Genomic DNA, 22665 nt, shown 5'->3' on the forward strand with positions numbered 1-22665 from the left:
TTATAAGGCCTCAAGCTAAACGAACAGAGCTGGGTTATCTATGCAGCAAGAAGGTGTTTTTATTTGAGTGTAAACTTAGTTTTGGCCAGGATGCAGTAGTACATGTGGGTTTATAAGAGACTTGTGCCAAGTTCATAAGTTGTTTACAGCTTCTGCAAGCTGTATCCACCCTTCCTCATCCTAAGGGAATGTTGTAGATCTAAAAAAATCTGAATTGAAGCATAATTTCAAAGAGATTCAAAGGAGTTTCATTTTGGGGAAAAGAAATTATAGAGTGGAAGTATTTTATTGGAGATGAACAAAAGCTGCATTTTTGAATGCCCATTTGATGTATCCTTAGTTTTTTGCTTATTAAACTATTATCTTACATATACAAAATGTTTCAGGGAATCATGGTGGTTCCTATCTTCTGGAAGTACAGATTCCATATGTGTTTCTGACAACTGAAGGTCTTCTTAATATGCCAGATATTCTTCAGCTTTTTGAATCCAAGTGAGTCAAAGGAACCTATTTATCATGTGGACTAGTTACTTTCAGATTTTCAGGACATGTATGTTGTTCTATCATGTATTAGCCATCTACTTGACTACCAGGTACATTTCTGCAAGTAAACTATTTGCATTTTAAGAGACAAGAATGTATTTTTTTCTGTTGAAGTTGGTTACTTAGTACTAGAGATTCACACACATGCCAACCAGAATGAAACTGGCCAATTTTTATAAATTGTAGCTGGTACTTTTTAATCAGAACAACTTCTTAAATTGTCTGCTTTTCTCTGAAAATCATAATGTTTACAAATTTGTCTTTAGTGCTTCTGGATCCTTGGAAGACTTTGTATTTAAGTCTTCATAAAAATTGCTTTGGATTTTTTTGTTGTTGTTATTGTTTTAATGTACTGAAGCTATGCTAAATACTCAAACTGAACATCTTATTTTCTGATGCCTCACAGTGTTTAGGAGAGGCTAAGTTTAAAACAAAAGCTAATTTATTCATAAAATTCAGATTCCCTATTCACCTAATTTTTAGTCTATAACCTGTATGAGAACTGCTAAGGTTGTAAATCATTGTGCTTCTTTATTATTTCTTTGACATAATTTTCTTGAATTTTGCTTTCACAGTAATAAACGCTTGGTGAAGCTACCTTTTATCTCATAAGAAGAAAGTAAAAAAAAGAAAAGAAACAAATAAACAGGGACTAGAGCAGCAATATGTCTCAAACATAGTAACAGAGATACAGATAGTTGATTTCACTATGTTGTGGGAGAGACATGCCAGTTTTAATGCTGGCTATATCCTTAAGTCAGCTGTGGAGGCATTTTTGGTCTCTTTCTAATTACACTTCAGTAGGAGAAAAAAAAATATATGTCTTTGACATTTAAAATTTGAACACATAATGTGACATGCTTTTAAACTCTGACTTGTTTAAGTTCTCTGTTCAGCCTGGCCATAAGGCAATAGCTGGGAACAGTGTTTTGTTATTTTTTCACTAGCTCCTTTTAGCACTGACAAAGGAGTTAAATACGTGAGCAAAGAGCTGTATCATTTCAGAAAAGTAAGCGTTTACTTTTTAAAAAATGTCTGAATACACTGTCCATAGAAGTTTCTAGAGGACATACTGCTGGTAGATTCAGATTTAGGTCTTTGTTGTGTATTACACAACAGGAACCTGTGCTGCTGGCAGTTCTAAGTCACCCAGAAATTTTAGGATCATACCAATGGCAATCATGGAGTTTGCTTTGCCTTGTGCTGCACAATCAAGAAAGGAGGAAAAGAAATGCAATATGTAAAGTTAGTCAGAAAAAGTTTCTAAGTATCTGTCTTAATTTCTATATTACCTCTTTATTTTTTGGTAAACTCAAAGCCTGGATGTCAAGGTCATACTCAATGTAGTTAGCAATATAATTTAATTTCACTAAATCACTGCTACATAATATGCATTGTTCAAGTGTGTCTTAAAGTGAACTGAGCATTTGAAAAAGATCAAGACTGTGTAAGTTTAAAACTGTGTTAAGAAGTGTGTATTATCCATTCCCTTTAAGAACGTAGTATTATTTTACTTATCTGAGTTTTAATGAAATAATTTTCCTTCTTCAGGTACAGCATTACCTTTGTTGAAAGAAGCAGTAGTTACTCCTTAAGGCTCTTTGGAAGTATAGAGCGATACGTTGTGTTGACAATAGATGCATGTACTGCTGTCTTTTTGCAGGTACAAAGTGAAACTACTGTGTCCAAGTTCTATGTTTCATCACCTCTAGGCCATGTCTTCAGACTTCTGACATATCTTTTCTTCCCCATAATTATATTTAGTCCATATATTGTTTCACATCACAGATCATTAACCCTCAAATTGCCTGTGCTAGTTTGACTACTTTAAAATGTTCTCAATTTCTTCACTGAAGTAACATTTGACCTGTGATTTGATTATACAAAATGTAGTTAAAGGATGCATACTTGGAAAGAGGGTTTTATGAAGAAATTTTTTAGCAACCAATTAAATGTATTTGTGGCTCTATTATCTTACCAATGTACATATTAATTCCTCCCATTTCAGATGGTTATCTGAATTAGTCTATAGAATAATTTGTCCTACTTTTAATGAAAAATAGATAATAGTTTAAGCAATAGCATACTACTTAAATTCTGGCATACAGCAAGAGAGATTACAGGTAGAAGAACTGAAAGATACACATAATAAAATAATCAATTAGTATTACAAGTACAATATAGACATTCCTACAAGCTACTGCAATTAGTGATGTTGTATTTTCTATAGTTAAGGTAGGTATGATTTGTATATGCCAAGTATGTGATTTGTATAGGCCAAGTAAGTACTTCAGAAGTTTATAACAATATTTTGCATTATTAAAGTTCACAAAAAATCTTAAGAACAGCCTAAAAAAGGTATTGACAGTGAATTTTTTTTAGAGAAAGGAAAAAGAGGCATAAAGCTGTGAATCAGGCTTTTGAAGTTCAGAGAAAATAGAAGTTGAGAATACAAACTACTTTTCCCAATTCCCATGTGTGTCCTTAATGCTTACATTATTTAGCAGTATTTACGTTTGATCTAGTTTCTGTATATTATATTGTTACTCATTAAAAGCTTGGGTTAGGCATGGTAATGTATTTATTTAGTTTTTACTCTTTATTTAAATTCCATGGTAGAGTATGGAAGAACTAAATTATGAGGACTCCTGTGACACTGTAATATCAAGGCTGATGGCATTATCACTCCAATATATGTGCTGTTGGATTATTTTCTATTCCAGAGAAAGACTGAGTTTAGAGTAAGTTATTAAATTGTTTTGTTATCCTGGTATTTTTAAAACAAACTTGTCACTAAAGAAAGCTGATTATTAAAACAAGTTGATACTCATTTATCTTTGAACTTCTCTGTAGAAATACATTTCTCTTAGAACAATACAAATATTGTAAGCTCATATTTCTAGTGTCCTTTGAGTCTTTCACTTAGCTACAGTGTTGTCATGCTTCTACTGAAAAAATGCGGTGAAATTGTAAAAGTAACAGTGATTACTGGAGACCACCAAAACGTTAGACAAGTTGTTTTTCATTTGTGAGGCTATTTTTAGTCATACACAAATGATAAAGAAATGGTTGTTATAAAATAACAGAGTTTGAGGCAGACAATACTAACATGAGGTGTATTTCAAATCAACAGGTCCAGAAATTTCACAGCTCTAAAAATATGAAATATTGGAATTATTCTTACATCTGTTTGAAGTACATTCAAATGCATGGTTATGAATTAGTTAATACCACTGTGTATAATTTGCAACAGGAAAACATTCTTCAAGTGTTCTTCCACTGCATCAGTAGTTCTCCTTTTGCTATGGAAGCACACCTTTTGTTGATGTAGTTCATAAACACTGATTTATTACCTCTTTTGAGATTTTTTCCTATAAGCAAGTGGTAATTTCCTCTCTGCTTTTTCTCCAGTGTCTCCAGTGACTGACTTTGATCCAGACCTTCTACTTCAGACCAGACTTGCTTTTCTGTAGACTGACTCTGTTTTCTTTCCTTACAATCCATCCTTCAGCAGTCAGTCCCTTCATGTATTCTAGTTCTCTTCCCACAGATTGTAATTCTCAAACTGTACCAGTGTTCTGAATTCCAGGAGATGAAACAGATATTTATGAAGACATAGAAAAATGGTTTGAGATTATTACATGTGGGTATTAAATATTAATGATCTAGTGAAACTGTTTTACAGGTACAGTCTCAAGGGAAATACTCTGCTTAACCTTGTCTTAATTTATGCTACTCTAATTGAACTTACACAGAAGTCAGAAGACTTTGAAGTGAAGGTAATTTTTTTCTGTATTAATCTTCATGATATGATATTTCTAAAAAGCTCAGTCAAGTATGCCTTCTACATCAAAAAACATAAAACATCTCAAAATTACTAAAATAAGAGAGGGTCTTAATTCAGTGCTGCTAGTCAGTGAAAACACTGTTGACTGCCATACGAGTTGAATCAGATTCAAATAGCAGTTGAAGTCTCTTTATGACTAGGAATCAAAAAGTGAGACTGTATCTTTAATAAATTACTAGAATATATATTAATCTTGCTTATATCTTAATTTGAAGTTTCAGATCAATATTATGTTGCTGGTGTGACAGAAGAAAAAAATAAATAATTTTCTGTCAACTAGTCTGCTTTTTTAATGTGACAAGATAAATTAACTTCTTTCTTTAAAAATCAGAAAATCTAGAATCTAGACAATCTGTTTTAGTATCTAGAATAATCAGCATTAAAAATGGGGCAGAAGTTTCACTCAGCTTACCAAATTGTTGGTAACTTATATTTTTGAACCAAGTAATATCTTTTTAGGCATTTTTTATCACTTAATTTGCTGCCAAAGTTGAGTGCAGATCTTTATGAAAGTCATTATTATTTGCATATTAAAATTTCTATAAAATCTACCTGATCAAATGAAAATTACAAAGATGAAGAGAGGATGAAAGTTTTTTTCATTTCATGTACTCAGCAGTGTAGTTTGTGTAGAAATTATTGCTTCAAAATGGTACACAGCTTCTTAAACTGTAATAGGCATCTCACAATTGTCTGTTTTATTAGGAACTCATATTGTACCCAGAAACTTGATCACATATAAAAGAGCTATAGGGTAAATCAATTAATTTCACCTACATAGGATTTGCATAAATAAGGAGTAATTTGCAGCCAGGCTAGTGGTCAGAGGTTGGAGTTTTTCTGCATGATAAGCATGGGTCAGGTTTAATTACTCAGCAGTACTAACTTTCGTGTTCAGGGTGACCAGTAGTTTTCACTTCAACTCCTGTAGGAAATTAAGACACTCCTTAGAGTAAGTTTTAACCAAGAATATGCTGTGTCACTTTTAGGTAGTTCTTACGCCAGGGATTGAAGAGACAGCACTGGTAATTCGTCAGATTGCTGACAACATTTTGATAGCATCTAATATCAGTCCTCATGAGTGGCTGGACAAATCCTGGCTTTCTGTCTTGCCATCTGAGGTTTGCTTCTCTTCCCATGAATTTACAGTTTTCTTCCTGTTTCTAAGATTCATAAAGTTTAAGGCTTTTTGTTGTGGTTCTTTTAAAATATAGTGTTAAAATAAGCATTATTTTATACATATAAAAATATAGATATAAAGCTAAATGTACAAGCGTATTTCTAGCATATATGCAAAGATACATATACACACACATATATGCATGTATATATACACACACACATATATACACATATATACACATATATATAGTATTTCAGTCATGCTTGTCAGCAGGATTAGATGAAACTTGGACTTCCCCTGTGCTTTCACAATTAACCTGCAGGGAAGTTTATCCACCACATCTGCCTGACAGTTTGTGCAGTTCTACAGTTCTAGGCACTAGGTTTAAAAAAACTACCCGAATTGTAAAAGATAAACATACCATGGCTCACTTGGGCAGGAAGCCAAATTCAGCAGTGCTGATCCATTACTGAAGCCAATGGCATTGCTTGCTGGCTTTAGTAACAGATGGTAAAAACTTCTTTAACTCATGCAGTTACTTGTTTAACTCATTCCAGTAAATGGTGGAACAGGCCCATTAACTTTTATAGTGAGGTTCTCAAATGAAATGTATGGATTTGTTCATTTTATGTGACAGCTTTAAACTCTTGTAAAGCTGAGATTGTTTTTGGCTTTTGCAAAATTCAAAAGCATTATAAAGCAGGTGTCGGCATGGCCTTTCAAAAAGGGGGTATTGGATTATAGGTTTTCCAATTTTGAAATTAAGGATACTGGTAAAAAATGGAGAGGAGTCATTATATTATGTCTCTGTTAAAGATATCTGATCCTGGCAGTGTTTTATGAAAGTCAGGAACAGGAAGCTGTCACTGATAACAAGCTAGTCTCAACTTGCTGCCCTCTTTGTGACAGTCATCATCCCCCTGACAACTCCTGCTTTTGCCACCTGTTTCATTGCCTTTAACAAATACAGCTTTTGTAAAACAGAACCAGTTTTGTCAGTTTATATTGATCTAGGTAATTAGCTTTAAATTGGAGAATTAATAGTAAATCTCTAAGTGCATTTTAAAATCAAGTTGAAATGATTCACTGATTTTAACTTTTAGAAAAATAACCATCTTTACACTTGCTTTTTGTCAAATGGTTATGCAGTACCCCTTTTCAGAAATGATACTATGTTGCATTTGTAATAAACAGGAGTTTTTATTGGACTGTAAAAGTGCACTGTTTGAAAGCTGTCCTTCTGTGATATACTCTAGGACTTATTGAATAAGATGTGACTTTATAGTAACAGGAAAAAGGGATAAACAGCTTGTCGGATATCAATCTAACAAAATAATTTCCATTTCCAGACAGAGAAATGCCTGCTTACTTTTCCATGTATCAATCCTTTGGTTGCTCAGTTTATGTTAAAGAAGGGAACTTCACTGAACAGGTTATTTCTTGCAAGCTTTGATCAACTCCAGGAACTTCTGCCAGAGGTTCCAAAAAAAGTTTTAAAGGTTGGGCAAAATTATTTTATGTATCAGATCAATTTTTTTTCTCTATTGTAATATGTGGTTGTTTTGTTGGGATTTTTTTAATCTGATGCTACATGTGCATTTGCTAGTGTTATTTAAAAATTAATTACAGGTTTGAGCATATCATTCATTTCCGAAACATTGAGTCTGCTGATTCTCAGCAGATTTTGTAAAGTCACCATTTTGTTTGTGGGAAGATAATGAGAGCACTTCCTTAACTGGAAAAATACTCATTAGATCAACTTCCTCCTCAAGCTTCACAATATTGAGTATTGTATCAGTGTGCAAGGTTTTGTGTATTTCTAATGTAAAAGATGTTTTCCAATTACGTATTTCCAGGACTTCCTTCCCTCTTTCCTCCCTGCCTCCCTCCCTCCCTCCCTATAATAAACCCATCACTTGGCATTTATAGTACTAAGTGTTTGATAGAGCCCTAGAGATGAAGAACTGTGTGCTCCTACTGTTGGGTCAAGCCTGGGAAAATTATAGAGTGAATATAATCATCTAATTCAATAAAAAAATGTACATATATTATCATTCAAGAATATGGTTGAGGACACCATTCATTTAAAGTGAAGAATTCCGTTAAGGTGAAGGAGCAAATGAACAGGTATTTGGGCACGGAATGTGAAATTGTGCATACTATTGTTTTAACTGTATATGAGTAAAGCCATCTTTATTGATAGAAAAAGCTCAGTTAAATTCCTCTGTGATGCATGATAGGAGCTAATCCATTGCAGACACTGCTTCCTACAGTGTTGGAGTACTGAAAGATAATAAACTGTATTAAGATATTGCTTTTCCTGTGTTTCAGGACAGAGACTATTACTTAATCTGTTTATAGATTTAAGATAGTTGTACATTGTGTACTCTACATGCCTCTCCTGCTTTGGTAAATCTTTTTTGTCGTTGTTGTTCCAACAAGCAAAAATGTATACATATTAGAATCTTAATAACTGATTTAACTTTTCATACTTGGCAGTGTAGACATGTACCATAAACATTCCTGACAAATACTTTCTTTATCATTTCAGCATTTCAGTGATATGATATCTTCATACAGCCTAAATACTGCTGCTCCTCTAGAAAAAGCTGTGAAAGGTGCACCACACCCAGAAAACCAGAATAACTTCAACACGTTGTATCTTGATAATAAACAAAATTGTCAAATCTTAGAGCTGCTTGATAAGGCACAAAACAGCACAGGTAATACCTTGAATTACTAGGAAAATGTGTCTCCTTTGAAACCAAGTGAAAAATCTGAATGCATTAGAATCTTTATCTTCTAATGGTAAGGTCAGTTATTCTGATGAGACAGACTGCAATCACAATGCTCAATGACATCTTGGTTTTCTGTAAGATGTAAAAAATAAGCTAACCTTACATTCTCCAAACAAAATGGTTCAATTTTTTCTCTACTAGGAACATCTCATTGGAGTTCTGAAGCTCTAATTCCTCCACCGAATCATCCTAAGGGTTTTTTAAAGTCTGATCTTCCAAGTTGTATGCAAATGAAAGCATGCTCATCAGATGTAATTACAAGGAGAAAGCCTGATTTCTTTGCTGTATCAAAAGACCATGAAGATTTTGCTCATCTGGAAGTTAAAAATTCTCTGCATGTTCAAGGACAGCCTTTGAGAATGTGTGATAGCTCTGGTCATTCGTCCAAAGACTCTGAAATCAAAGAGGATTTCCTTGCAACTTTGATTGACTGTGGACCTCAGGAGAGCTCTAGGAGTTTTCTAGAAGAATTTATTAAAAGCACAGAAATTCAAATTGACCAGCCCCTGTGGAATGACTCTTCATCCACAGGCCCACATAATCCCTTTGCTCATGATAGTTTTCTCTCTGATTTCTTTGATGATACGGATGAGCTTCAAAATCTGAATTTTAACCAAATAGGTGCAGCATCTAAAGGAAAGAGAAAACAAAGGCCTCCATTCTTATGGACAAAAGAAAAAATTAAAACAAGTAAGTCCAAAGTATGCAGATTTTGCCGAAATTCTTTTTGTTATTCAACTGCAAAGTTTTGAGGAGTATCTGTAAGACTGTATTTTATCTTTTATTTAAATAGTTGTTAAATCAAATTTCACCCAAGAATTGCATGCTCCCTTTGCTAAAACTTACTTGCATATGTATTTCTTCTGTGATAAATGGTTCCTTACAGGTTTTGTTTTGAGCATAAAGATCTCTTAGAGTATTAAAAAAAAGCCGAACAAATTCAAATTCAATGATCTAGAATTGTGTTACTGCCATTATTTTTCCCTGGTAAAAATTGAAAAGCATAGTTCTTCAGTAGCGTAAGATTCAGCTTCTCTTCTCTTTGGCAGTGCCTAAAATATAGACAATGAGCATGCCAGAATTAATTTAAAAGTTATGAGGAAGATTATTTTGTAAACATAGATTTGGACAAAGGTGAACAAAAGATTGCATTTTCTCCATAGGACAAAAAGGAGATTCAGCAATCCTGAGAGTGAAATTCAGATTCTACTAATATCTGTGTTTTGCTGTTGGCACTAATGGAGTTAAAAATGGCACTCTGAAAATTTTCTAAGTTTGTTTCCTATATTTCCTTATTCTTGGAATATTTTTTAGCTAGTATCTTCAGGGGTAAATTCCCCACTTGAAATCATTCCAAAGCTTATATTTTCAAAGAAATGGTATGATGTGTACTTCAAAATTTGTTTACCCTGAAAATGTGTATAGTCCTTATACAAAATATTAGGCTTCTCTCTTTTTTTTTTGCCATTTTCTTATCCCTGGTTTACTCCATCAAATATAGTAAGCTTGAAGCCTTTTTTAATAAGCCATCATATGTATCCATGGAGTCTTGCAACTAAGAAAGTGCCTGTCAGACTATGTATTGCTGTATCATTTATTGTGTTGGGGTTTTTTTAAATTCTCCTATTTCCCTGTAGGTGAGATACCACGTTTTTTTAATAAATGCAGGTTCAAGTTTGTTTTAAGAAATTGCCTAACATCAAGTACGGATGGCTTGGTTTATGATTTGTCTGTTGCTGGCTGTCATTAAATCTCTCGGTCGTACAAGGTCAGCACAGCATTAAAATGCTTTCACTAAACAGGTCAGAATCATTCATGAAAACCTAAATAACTAATTTAAAACACTCTTTCATGGACTGCTTAGGGTAATTGTGGCGGTAAAGAGAGAAAAAGTTAATCGGACATGGTGAACTTTTAATTTCCAGCCTATGTAAATTTGAATATTCATACAGAAACTCTGAACAGACCTTTGGCTTCTCTGGAATTAAAATTGAGATCTGCAGGATTGCTGAGTAGGTAACAAATATTCCAGGAACCTGTAACTGGCACTGATAGCATAAAATTCTACATACAATATATTTCAGTAGACATGAGGGCAGATTCTCCTGGTACCACATTTTACGGTGTTCTGAAAACACTGTGATCTCCAACTGATAAGCTTTCTGTATTATCCTTGCCCAGTAGGATAGAAGTATACTTGAATGTGAATCAAATCAAAACAAGGAAAAGTGATTTTAGGTTTAGATTTTGGAAGAGTAGGCTTATTCTACTTATAATTCACTAACCAGGGGAAAAATAAGTATATGAAATAGTTTTGCATGCTAATGCAAACTCCTCCACCCCCCAAAAAAACCCTAAAAAGACAAACCAACAAAAAAACCCTAATTTCACCTTAATAGAATAAAAGCCTCTGAGACTAAAAATTTAAGAAATAGGTAGAGTCAAGTTAAAAAGACACACTGGGAACAAACCCCAAGGATTCTTCACGTTTCAGATCAAACTCTCATTAAACCACAGATAATTCATGACACCATGCCAAGCCAGTGCTTCCACTGGAACAGATCAAATCCTTGGTCAGTTTTAGCATTTTCTGACAATATGTTTTGTAAAGACTAAATATCATTTCCTTTCAGTAACTTGTTTGGAAAAAGCAACTTCCAAATACGTTATTGTAAAAGCACTTGAATGGTAAGAATGTAAGTAGCTTTTGAAAACAACTTAGAAACATGACCATGTCTGATTAAAAAATACTAAATTTCAACAATTATAGAATAATACTAAGTGTAGTATTAATGAAATAGAAATAAACATTAAATATTTTCTGAAATATTGTGTTTAAGTAGCAGTAAGAAGTAGCAAATATTAATCTGTACACATTTTATTTTATGACAGTTGATACTTTTCTTAGGGAACACACCAGTCAAAGGCAAAGTCTGTTACTGCTCCTGAGAAACACACATTTAAGTCTGCATACATGTTGTATTTTTAGTTTACCATGTTTTTTGTTTTTTCCACCACTTTTTCAGATTTTGGATTTCCAGAAGTACCGGAGTTCAAAAAAAGGAGATTGACATATGAAAGAGTCCCTGGAAGAAGAGATGGACAAACACGTCTAAAATTCTTTTGAACCGAATGGGCATTTGCATGTTACATTACTTCTTTTTTTCATTCTTGAACTCTTTAAGGGGAAATAAATTATTGTTGTTAGTTTTTAGAAAGAAATTAGGATTTGAAAATTCTTACTAGCTCAGGATTATTCTGTATGGTTTTAAAATGTTGCTAAACAAACTAGTTTCTTGAAGCTGAATAACTACTGCGTCTCTGTTGTCATGGGTGATATAGACATAGTTTATCACTCTTTATATAAAAAAAAATTAATGGAAAAAACCAGATGCCAAGCCTCCCCTGTGTTTGCTCCCTGAGCTTGCTGCTTTTCCAATGTAAAGATGAGCTAGATCTGCCAAAATCTCCAGGCTTCTCAGAGATTTCTTGCAGTTACAGCTCTGACTTTTTGTAGCTGTCCCTTGGGCTCAGTTCCACTTCTCCTGACGGCTCCTTCAGGAACAATGTGATAAGTTTCTGAGCTCCTTTTAATCCTAGTCTAGGAAAAAGCGCTTTGTTTTATGGACAGGATGCAAAGACTCTGTTGAAATTTAACATTCTCATAGACTCGATTCGGGGAACTAAGTTGTGACCCTCACCTTTTGCATAACCTGCTGGAGGCCATTTGTTAGCATACGTGTTTTTCAGCCTTCTGCAGGGCATTGGCAAGCAGGGGGATGAAAGTCATCAGGGAGGTAGATCCAGATATTATAGGGTACAACTAGAAAGGGTAAAAGATTGAATTAAAAAGATCTATCTCAATTGTATTCTTTAGATTAGATAGAATAGTACCAAAACCCTCACTTTCCATCAAAAGATTTGGCAACAAAACTGGAAATATGTGTGGGAGCAATGGTAGACAGTAACTCCATTCTGCTGGAGGAATGCATAAACAGTTTGCACAGGCATGCCAGCCAGCTCCAGAATGTGTCTCTCTGTTCAGTGGTCTTCAGCTGAGATAATTCAGGTTTCAAACTCAATAATCTTTTTCAGTTTGATGCAGTAATAGAAAGGTGAGTGGAGCAAGGAAGTAATAAAAGGAAAACCACCAAGTTTAAGGTTTATGCTGGCACTTAAATACTTCTTTGATATTAAGACTTCATTAAACACATATTCACTATCTGAGTAAATGAAACCAGCACTTAGGGAAGAAAGATTTGGTCTCTCAGAGAAAACAGAGTGCTGGTTTCTGAATTCTTAAAAGCTATGACAGCACTAACTGCAATTTTAATTCACAGTAATATACCTGAATTATTTCTACACTGATTGCAAGATTTGAGAAAATACCTTTCACAAGTGGTAACAAAAAGATTTCTCATAAAATTGCAAATAAGGCACTGTTTCCTCGAATAAGAAAAAGACAGAAATAAAAGCTGCAGTTTGGTTAGTATCCGTGGCCCATTTTTGTGGTCACCTGACCTAACCATTTTACTTCTTTTGCATCACGGGTTATGTTGTTCAGAACTAGCTCCAGATTTCCAGAACCAGGAATCTATTTTTTTTAAAGTACAGCTCTACAAAGTCTCAGTCGCAGATGACCACAGTTTGAGAAAATTATAGCTGCCAGTGCCAAGCTACATATTTATGTTCTCCTCTTCCAGAGGCAAAGGCTGACATGAGAACTTCCACATGAACAGTTGTGAAAGCGTAGCATAGATAATCTGTAGATTAACTTCAAAAACAAAGGCATGTTGTCTACATTAAATAAAAATTTCAAGTGCTGTCTGTGTTAAGTTTTCATTAGGTAGAAAAAATGTCACTGTACAGTTAAATGACTGGTAATGTAGTGGAAAATAAGGGAAAGGGCTTGCAGTGACCATTTGGTTTTTACTGTATTTGTTTATGACAAATCTCAGTCTCTCACAGATATGGACACGTTGGCAAATGTATAAAATATTCCATTCTTCCCCCTCCTTTTGTCTGTTTAATGTGGAGTAAAATTACTACTGAACAACATTGATGCCCTCCCCCCCGCCCCCGCCAAATTACCTATTACTGTGAATTAGGAAGGAACTAATTATTAGACAAAAGGCACAGTACAAAATCTATTCTCCAGCCTTACATCAGCAGATAGGGACACTTCATTCCTGGAACAAGTTTATAAACATTTTAATGACTGGGCAGGAGGCAGCTGTAAATGGAGAAGAGCCTTGCTGTTCAGCTGGGAGAGATGACAGTGAGACAAGGGGGCTTGTGGTTTGTGTGAGGCACTGAGCATCCAAATGTGCACACTCACTCAATCTTCTTTACCGTGGGCATCCTGTAGGACCTGCTGCCATCAGATGGTATTGAATGTCTCTGCATAGCAGATAGCCCTCTTGGATAGTTTTTGGTAAAGAAAGCTAAGATGCTGCCCATAGTTGTCCACCTCATGGGAGATCACAGCTGTTGGAGAAGTGGCAAAATGTGATGCTTGCCCTGGTCTAAGCCAGGGCAAGCCTCACATAACCCCAATCGCTGGGTTGAGTTCAGCAGTTGTGCAAACCCAGGTACACCTGCAGCTGTAGAAAAAACATTGCCCTGTAGACTGGGTAGGTAAGGGACAACATGTTCTCCTACCCCCAGAAGCAGTCAGCTGCCCAGGCTCATTTGTCCTTGGTTATGCCAAGGAAGGGAGATCTGCAAATGCTGAGCTACTGAGATACAGCCACTTCACCCAGCCAGCCCAAAATAATCAGCAGTGCCACACACTTCACCAAACTGATTTGCAAAAGGAACCAAAGAGCCTCAGTGCCAGCCAATCCTCTTTTGAAGCTTGGTCTGACACTTGACTTCTCTCACAGAACATGCCCTGGGAGGGCAGAGGTAACATTGCTGTCACTCCTCTCCCTGCTTCTACCCAGCAGCTTGGATACACACTGCCCTGAGAGCAAAGAGGTGCAGCAACCACACTCCTCTGAAGCAGCTGGAATCCACATCTGAGGAATTAACACCATGCTCAGAGGGACATCGGAGTGGAATGTTCCCAATCCATCTCACAACTGCTGCACAGATCTTTCTAGACCTTGTCGGTGCAAGACACTGATGCAGCCAAGTCCTGCAGTATGTTCACAGTGCTACTCTAACTGTGTTGACGTGGTGCTCCAGCTGCAAGAGACCAGATGGAGTTGGACAGGGCAGCCAAGAGACAACAGTGACTGACTGGCTGTCTAGCAGTGGTGGCTCTCTGCTGCACACTGTGATTTGGCCACTCCTTATGCCAGCTCAGCAGCCACTTCAAAACCCAAGCTCCAACTGACATTGCTGAGCCTGGAAGTGTACGCAACAGGGGTTCTAGGAAGAGAAACAGGTGTGGGGATAAGGGGAGGCTTTATCCCTAGAAGTAAAAGAAATATGAAGGGCTTGCCTGAGAGGAAGTAGGCTGCAGCCATATGCTGACTGTCCGAAGGCTTTTCTTGTTTACACTCATCAGTATCTTTGACATTTTGGCCTCAAATCAAGCCTCTGATGGCTTCTGTGCAGGAGTAACTTGGTTTTCACTACACTTCCGTACCTATGTCCACTACTACCAGAAAAACTGCCATACTTAAATAGTCTACAGTGAGAAGAAGTCAGAATGAAGAAAAGCTCTGAAGGAAGGACATTCTCTTCTGTTTTTAAAGGCACAATACATACCAGCAGTACTACAGCTCTCATGTTGGTGTCCTTCTGCAGGACAGCAACATGAAAATATTTGACAAAGACTGAACTGCCTGGAGGACACTGTTACCACACTTCTGTTAACATTTATGAACATTAAGTACTCAGACTGCAGAGTTCTTCCTTACAGCTTCAAAATGTGTGAGTCCCATTACATTGTTAGTATTTACAAATGTGGTCAATCGATATGAATGGGATTTTCTACTAATAAGATACTGTTTCTAAAAATCCAGCAGCAACTTTCTCTTCCCAAAAAAGCAAAGAACTTGAGGCCTTCCCTACCACTGCAAAATCCAAGTATCCTCTTCCTTACAGTAGTTGCTCTTTGTTACAATTACACGAGTTCAAAGCAAAGAGGGATAGGAACTTTATTTCCAAACTTCTAAAAGATTAATACAAACAATAGAAAGTAGACAAAATTAAAAACCTATTTAAAAAGTTGTTCTTGTAAAAGTGCTCTATCAAAAAAGTGAAGGCAAATAACCAAACATATTTTAGTAAATCCTGTGTATTGCAAACCATGACAATGATGCATGCGGTTATCTTTGGGTGTTCACAGATTCTTAGTGTCTGTTTGGTAACATTTAAATACATCAAGAAAATTCCACCACAACAGTACTGTTACAAATCCAAAGTAGAAGGAGGCTTATAGATTAGAAGTATTGCAAGGAACATGCTTTAGGAATCAAGCCTCTGCTACATATTGTATTCAGTAGTTACTAAAATGTGTCATTTATGCACTGAGATGCACTTGAAAAAAAATTAAAGTTGGTTCCAGGTCTTGCTAATGGAAGCAAAATGTCTCCTGAGGACATTAGTTCAGCACTAACAGCATTTAGCTTTATACTTTAATTATTAATTTTTGAGTTGTTTTATTTTGAAAAAAAATCCCCTTGAATAATTTTTGCTATTATTCTAGTGTTACAGTTTATCTAAATCAGAATACGTAATTTGGTTAAAAAATCACTTTTTTTTCATTTCTAAAATGTAAACTTCTCAAGTAATATTTGTACAGTTAGCACAGTGTAGTAAAAGTGCTGATGATTAGGGAAAGAGTAAGAGTTACATTTAAAAACCTTCAAGAACATTACTAAAATATAGTGGAATACAGCCTAACAAGAACACACAGATATCTAGGATGCTGTTTTAGCCACATAAAAGACAGAGACTTTTCTTGTGAAGGAAAGGCAGTTGTTATTCATGTCATGCTTGAAGGCAATTCTCCAATGACCTTCCCTACAAAAAGAAAAAAAAAGGCTTATTAAATTCCATCTTTAAAAGCTGATAGATTTAATTTCTCTTACAAATTACAACAGAAAAGCTCCTTTGCACTGAGAAAATCCAAATAATGACTTTCCTTTCTTGGATGTTGGTATCCTCACAATATCATAAAATTTTTAACTGGCTTTTTTACTTTGCTCTGAATTTCTTATGATCCTAAGGCAACACAAGAATAATATACTAAATATTTGATCCATCAGCGAAAAGATGCCAAATGACATCTTGGGCTGAGCTATGCATTTTTAAAAGTATCATAAATTAATTATCAAGTTCTTCTGAGCAAGTATTTTGTAATGTATCTGTATGATGTGATCACCTTAGAATACGTAGACACATGCACACACAGACGCCCAAAAAACCAAGAAGTAGGAAGACTGCTTAAGAAGAAGAATATATGCAAAGGTCATTTAAAACTTTATCTTATTTGCATGAAGAATTACAGGTAGCACCCAAATTAGAGAAAATATGCTTTTGCTTCACACTCTCCAAATTTTTCCAAAAGAGCATCTCATGTTCAGTTGTTCCCATTCTTTAGGTTCAATCCTGTTTTGTTAAACCTATGTGGCAGCAATCAAAGCCATGCTATTGATGAGGCAAAAGTTCAAGTGCAAGCTCAGGAACAGTTGGCAGCAGCAAGAGGAAGATTTTACAAGTACTTTATGTTCTAGCTTAAATTCTGCCCTTAGAGAAAACATTCTTTTTTGCTTTAATAGTACTCTCATCGAAAGAACAGACTTAAGTGTTTCTTCCTCTCTCTGTAGATTTTTCAGCTCTTTAGCAGGAACTATTTTTTTTTTTTTTTCTTAGAAGGAGTAATCCCTTCTGAATATCCTACTTCCACATGTGCGTGTCAAGCAAAAGAAGTAGATTTTCCAAGTTATGGTGTGGTTCTGCCCAAGACTACTAGCATGCATGGCCTTTCTTTCTCCTGCTGCAATCACAGATAACCTTTGTGACAAATAGGAGAGGCCAGACTGGGAATCATGGAACTGCATCCCAAAGGTTTGCAAATGTTGGACAGCCACCCACCTACTCTGCAGGTGTTACAGGGGTACAGGCAATGCAGAGCACTAAGACAGAGTTCAGGGAGCAGCACATCCTTTAGATCTGTGCTGGAAAGGTTACAAGGGATGTGATTACAGATTGCCTCAGCTCCTCTCTGCTTCCACTGGTTTTGGTGCTGTACCAACAGTAAGAACAGGAAGAGCCTAAGGACAGACACAGCGAAAGGAACTACAATATGACATTAAAGAGCTAAATGTATTTTAACATGATTCTTGCTTAAGCTGTGATCCAGTCATCAGGACACATAAAATTGCCACAGCTTTGTCTTACTTCTCCAGGCTGGATATGTGACTGTCTACTGTCCAGCTCTGTCAAACACAGCTGTGTGTCTTAGACAATTTTAATTCATTTGGATGCTGCTAATTACCTTATTGCTGTACAAATACACAAACACAACTATCCCCCTCAAAAAAACCAAAAAAAAAAAAAAAAAAACCACAAAAAAACACAAAACCACCCAAACACCAAAAACCAACAAAAACCTCATAAAGAAAACAACTCTAGAAAGGGCTGTGGAAAAGAGACATTTCAACTGCCACATCTTGAAAAAACAGAAAACCATTTGCAGAGCCAGCAGAGAAATAATGAACACTCGAGCAAGAGCTCAACACTTAAACAACTGTCACCATGTGTCTTTGTCCCTCCAAGGGCTTAAGTTTCAAATTAGAGTAGTTGTCATGGTATCTGTGACTTTACTACCTGATTTCAGAGCAGAGCACAGGATCGGGGTTCTCGGAAGGGATTGCTCCCTGCAGGAACACCAACAAGCAAGGCATCTTTGCAGGCATTTTGCATACAGTACTGCTGGAGTTCTGCAGCTGCCTGAGAGACCTGAAAAGGAAAAATAAATACAGAGAGGAAACTAATTCATTCACAAGCATCTATTAAGCATTTCCTCTTGAAGAGCTATCAAACACCGCTGGAGTGCAGCCAAATCACCTCTTAGATTCTAGAACACCAACTAAATCAGCACAGAAGCACAATTTACAAAGCTCTGATGAAGCACACATGAAATACTATGCCAGTGATAAGCCAGAAGAGCGTAGAGGACTGAGGTGCCAGTGTGATGCAATTTCTTCCCATTAAAATGCTCAGAGACATGACCATTTTCCAGTCTACTGTCATGTTTGGAGGTTTATATTTGAACTCTTATATCCTCTGATATTTTATTAAAAGGATTTTCATTCCAAACTTCTAAACAACACAGAGTATAACAAAGAATGAAAGCAAAAAGATGAGGATGAAAAGCTTTTGAAGTCCAAATTGTCATCTTCCCCCAGCAGTGAAGTGAGAACTTCAAATCCACATTCTGGCTGCCTAAAAGGAGAGTCAAGAGCTGCAGAACAAGCCAAGGATCCCAAAGGTAAAATGTCTTCAGCACTGAACTCCCCTGCTCTCCTTGTGGATGGCAAGTCAGTCATGTGTCGGCATTTTTGAAGGAAAATGTAAAGAAATTTCCAGTTTCCCAGATACACATTAGGAACAGCTGCAGAGAACTGTCAAAACCCATGCTGTCTATATTTTATAAAACAAAATACTAAATATGATGGCCCTATAGGTTCTCCATTGACCTCACTTCTGCCTTTGTTACAGGACTTCTGAAATACTGACTTTTCTTCCTACACAACTCTGCAGCATTGTCAAAACAATAACCAGAAGGACCATCCACACTTCCCAGCCTCCTGTCTAAAGGAACCACCCCAGAGTCCCAGTGGAATTTTGGTTCTGGGCCATCCCATCTAACAGCATCTGGAAACACATGGGAAATCTGGCCTAGTACATACTTCTGTTTGCTCTTTTGCTGCTCTCCTGCTCACCGTCTTCCAACACTCCTCCAGGACACACATCCTAGTGACCGCCTGAATTTAGCCAGCAGTTGTCGGCACTTCAGGGAGTTGTTATGAGAAGCTTTTTTCCCCTCAGTCTCCCAGGTTCTCTTGAGCAGAGTACAGGGAGAAGTAGCTGCAGCAAGGATTCCTGCTAAGTTGGTAGGCTTTGTCACTCCTTCCCTACCTGAGGAGGAGCCCTTTCTGGAGGCTGCAGAGGTCTCCTGCCCAGTCTCTTGGACCTCCTGCAACATTAGCACCCTTGCCTCAACCACAGTGCCTGCCCCTTGTGATGCCCGACTATGCACCACGTGGCTATCAGGCAGAGATGTCACTCGCCAACACTGCTCAGGCCAAGGTCACGTGGAGCTTTTTCCTTTGAGATTTAGCAGTGCCTACAGCATCTCCTTGCACTTTGCTGCCAAATCCTCCAACACATACTGAGCTATGTATATCCTAGTATTTCCTCAAAAGATACAAACCAGAACTGCCTATTCTTAGTCCTACCTATGCCCCATAACATTCTTCTTTTCTCCTGTTCACACAGAAGGTTTCTGCAGTATTTCGTCACAAAGATAAGCACGCTCCCTTCAGCAGCCTCCTGCATGCCAGATGTGCATGGGTACTTCTTTACTCAGCTTCCTCTTTCTGAAGATATTGTTCCTGTCGGCTTTTTTAGGCAGCAGGGTAAACAAAACTACCATTGGAACTTGGCAGTATGGAATGTATTTTTAAAAACCCTTTCATAATCATCTTCCGTCTGAAAATACATTGTCTATTCAAAGTAGCTGAAACAATGTTTTCTCCCATTTCAGTGCTTGCTAAAACTAAACCAAGTGCTTTTTCATTAGCTGAATGTATTTTGCGTTATTTTTATACCGGATGTAAAGAAACCCAGATGACAAAATTTATATGACACATTTTTAATTATGTGTCATTTCAAAGCCATGAGCAGGTTCCTTGAACAGCAGACCTGGAAAGTGACTGCTATGCACAGTGCTGCAAGAAAGACGAGTCTGAGGTCCATGAAGACAAGTCTCCTTGGATTATGAGAGTAGACTCGTAAAAAATACACCTTGAGAAGTGCAGCTCCAGAATATGTTACTGCCACAAAGTAACACCTGTAAACTACAAACTCTGCATTCTATAGTCACTCTCCACCCACAAAAAAAAAAAAAAAAGTGGGGAGGAGTGTATGAGTATTTTGAGTTTATGACTCAAAATGAGCAGGAACAGAGAACCAGGCACCAACAATAACTGATGGGCAACCATTTCAGTGTTTGGCAATACTCCTGTCACCACAAGAGTCTACATTTGTACTCCGAAACATGCTGTTTTTCACACATTACCACACCTTATTGCAGTGATAAGCACTGTCACTTTTAGTGAATCAAGCATCTGCTGATTCTGTTTTGCTAATAAAATGTGGTAATATTAACAAATTGATTAGGATGATATCCAAAATCCAGACTGGTTTCACCTTGCAACGAGCACTTCAAATTTCCACCAGCCCATGATAGGAGTAGTGGGAACAAGTATTTTGAATTATTTTCAAATCAATTAGCTAAGTTCCTGCAGCTGAATGTGCTCGCACTAGTGTCAGACTGAGGAAGCTGGTCTTTTGTGACTGGCCAGAGAAAAATGGCGAATGCAAGGAGAAAGACAAGGAAGGTGAAGGATATAAATTAATTTGACCTCCATCTCTTCACAGACTATGCTGGATTTTGTGAGTGGTGATGAACCCCCCCCATATCTGCTGGAAACCAAGAGCTGTCTCGGTTAGGTCACCAAACCTGAGCAGCTGGCAGACGACAGCACCACCTCATCATGCTGCCTTTGTCTGGAAATGTGCAGGCAGGAGAAGACTCATGCATGCGTAGCAAATTGCCTGCCTTCCCCAAGTGTGCCAGAGGGTACCACCCCGCACCGCCTCCCCCCGCAGATCCTGCCAGCGCTCCGAAGCAGGGGGGAGTCGGGCTGGCTCCGCTGCGAGGAACTGCTCCCGATTATCTGTTTGCTGGTGCAGAACTAACGAGGAGCCGTTGTATTATTTATCGCGGCTCCTTCCACCAGGGAACGGCACTCGCTCCATCGCTCCCGTGCGGCCGGGGCTCCAAGCCCGCCGGGCACACGCGCCCCCCGTCCCCTTTCCTTCCCAGGGCGGGCGGCGCGGACCAGTGCGGAGGGAAAGGCAGGAGCTGCTCCCTTCTCCCGCCCCGCCGCGGGGGTCGCGGCACCCCGCGCCTCACTCCGGTCCCGGCTGCCCCGCGCCCCGCGCCCCTGCTCACCTTGATCCTCTCCACGGCCGCCTCCAGCTTGAGCTGCTCCACCAGCCGCTGCATGATGCTCAGGCTGCCGCCCGACGACATACCGAAGCCGCGGAGAGGACGGAGGGGATGAAGCGGGCAGGCAGCGCGACTCCGGCAGGCTCGGCTCGGCTCCGTCAGCCCCGGGGAGGGGCCGCGGCCGCTCCGCCCGCAGCCCCCCGGCACCGCCCCGGCTCTCGGCCGGACCCCGCGGCGCCTGCCGCCTGCGGCGCCTGCTGGCAGCGGCGCTGGGTGCGGGCTGGAGCTGCTCTGGGGGCCGGAAACCTGCTGGTTACAGCACGGCCGAAAAACAAAAAATAGAAGGGAAGAGAAGGAAAGAAACAAACAAACAAAAATAGAGTGGGAAGAGGGGGAAGGAGGGAGGAAGAACAAACAAAAGACGGGGAAATGGGAGAAAAAGGGGAGGAAGGAAAAACAGGAAAAAAAGAAAAGAGGAAAGAGGGAAAACGGGGAAAATAAGAGAGAAAAGGGAAAATAAGGGAGAAAGGGAGGAAAGAAGTGGGGGAAAGTGGGGAGAAGAAGAGAGGGGAAAGGGAATTCACAGAGTCATAGAATAGTTTAGTTCGGAAGGGACTTTAGATATGGTCTAGTTCTAACCCCACCACTTCGGGCAGGGGTGCCACCCACTACATCGGGTTGCTCAGAGCCCTATCAAATTTGGCCTTGAACACTGACAAAGATGGAGTTCCAAAGGTGTCTTCTGCCCACAGGCAGCTGTTAGGTTCCCACTGCCTGGCAACTGCTGTCAGTGTTGCTGCATCTCCCCTCTCCCCACCCAGCGCCGTTCACCACCATTTCAGCAGTGACCATAAATATAAGTCCTATCAAATTCTGGCAGGGATTTGCCAGCTATTAGTTTGCTGCCTTTTTAAAAAGTTTTTGGGATGAAGCTCATAGCCTAAAATGGTTGCTCTGAACATAGGACTACCAGAAGTTCAGGACCAGCCAGAATGGATTTGTGGAAGACAGGTCCAGCCTGACCAACTGAATGTCCTTGTATAGCGAGGTGACACAACTAGAATGAGAGAAAGACTGTGGATTTTGTCTACCTAGACTTCAGCAAAGCCTTTGACATCATTTCCCACAGAATTCTCCTGGAGAAGCTGTCAGCTCA

The 22665-nt window shown here is 38.3% G+C and overlaps 2 protein-coding genes across 2 annotated transcripts in view; one reads left to right on the plus strand and one right to left on the minus strand.

Annotated features, from left to right (window-relative positions):
- The window catches only part of SHOC1 (shortage in chiasmata 1), a 47153-nt gene extending 34023 nt beyond the window's left edge, over window positions 1-13130 (plus strand). The window contains exons 20-28 of the mRNA XM_063423228.1: window positions 387-492; window positions 2095-2206; window positions 3163-3284; window positions 4229-4322; window positions 5380-5511; window positions 6863-7012; window positions 8065-8236; window positions 8453-9001; window positions 11338-13130. Coding sequence (XP_063279298.1) covers window positions 387-492; window positions 2095-2206; window positions 3163-3284; window positions 4229-4322; window positions 5380-5511; window positions 6863-7012; window positions 8065-8236; window positions 8453-9001; window positions 11338-11438 — 1538 coding nt within the window. The 3' untranslated portion in view covers window positions 11439-13130. The remainder of the gene's footprint in view (window positions 1-386; window positions 493-2094; window positions 2207-3162; window positions 3285-4228; window positions 4323-5379; window positions 5512-6862; window positions 7013-8064; window positions 8237-8452; window positions 9002-11337) is intronic.
- A 2265-nt stretch (window positions 13131-15395) lies between these two features.
- On the minus strand, window positions 15396-21801 carry GNG10 (G protein subunit gamma 10). Its single transcript, XM_063422710.1, has 3 exons — window positions 21513-21801; window positions 18098-18229; window positions 15396-16288 (listed from the first exon to the last, which is right to left on the minus strand). Exons 1-2 carry the CDS (start codon window positions 21591-21593, stop codon window positions 18104-18106), a joined length of 207 nt encoding a protein of 68 aa, XP_063278780.1. The 5' UTR covers window positions 21594-21801; the 3' UTR covers window positions 15396-16288; window positions 18098-18103.
- Window positions 21802-22665: the final 864 nt, after the last annotated feature.

Source organism: Prinia subflava, chromosome Z (assembly GCF_021018805.1).
Source record: "Prinia subflava isolate CZ2003 ecotype Zambia chromosome Z, Cam_Psub_1.2, whole genome shotgun sequence".
In the NCBI taxonomy this organism is placed as follows: domain Eukaryota; kingdom Metazoa; phylum Chordata; class Aves; order Passeriformes; family Cisticolidae; genus Prinia; species Prinia subflava.

Coding starts and splice junctions, on each gene's coding strand:
- GNG10 (XM_063422710.1), bottom strand. CDS start 21,593: ATGTCGTCGGGCGGCAGCCTGAGCATCATGCAGCGGCTGGTGGAGCAG. Junction 18,230..21,512: donor CGGCCGTGGAGAGGATCAAG/GTGAGCAGGGGC, acceptor TTTCCTTTTCAG/GTCTCTCAGGCAGCTGCAGA.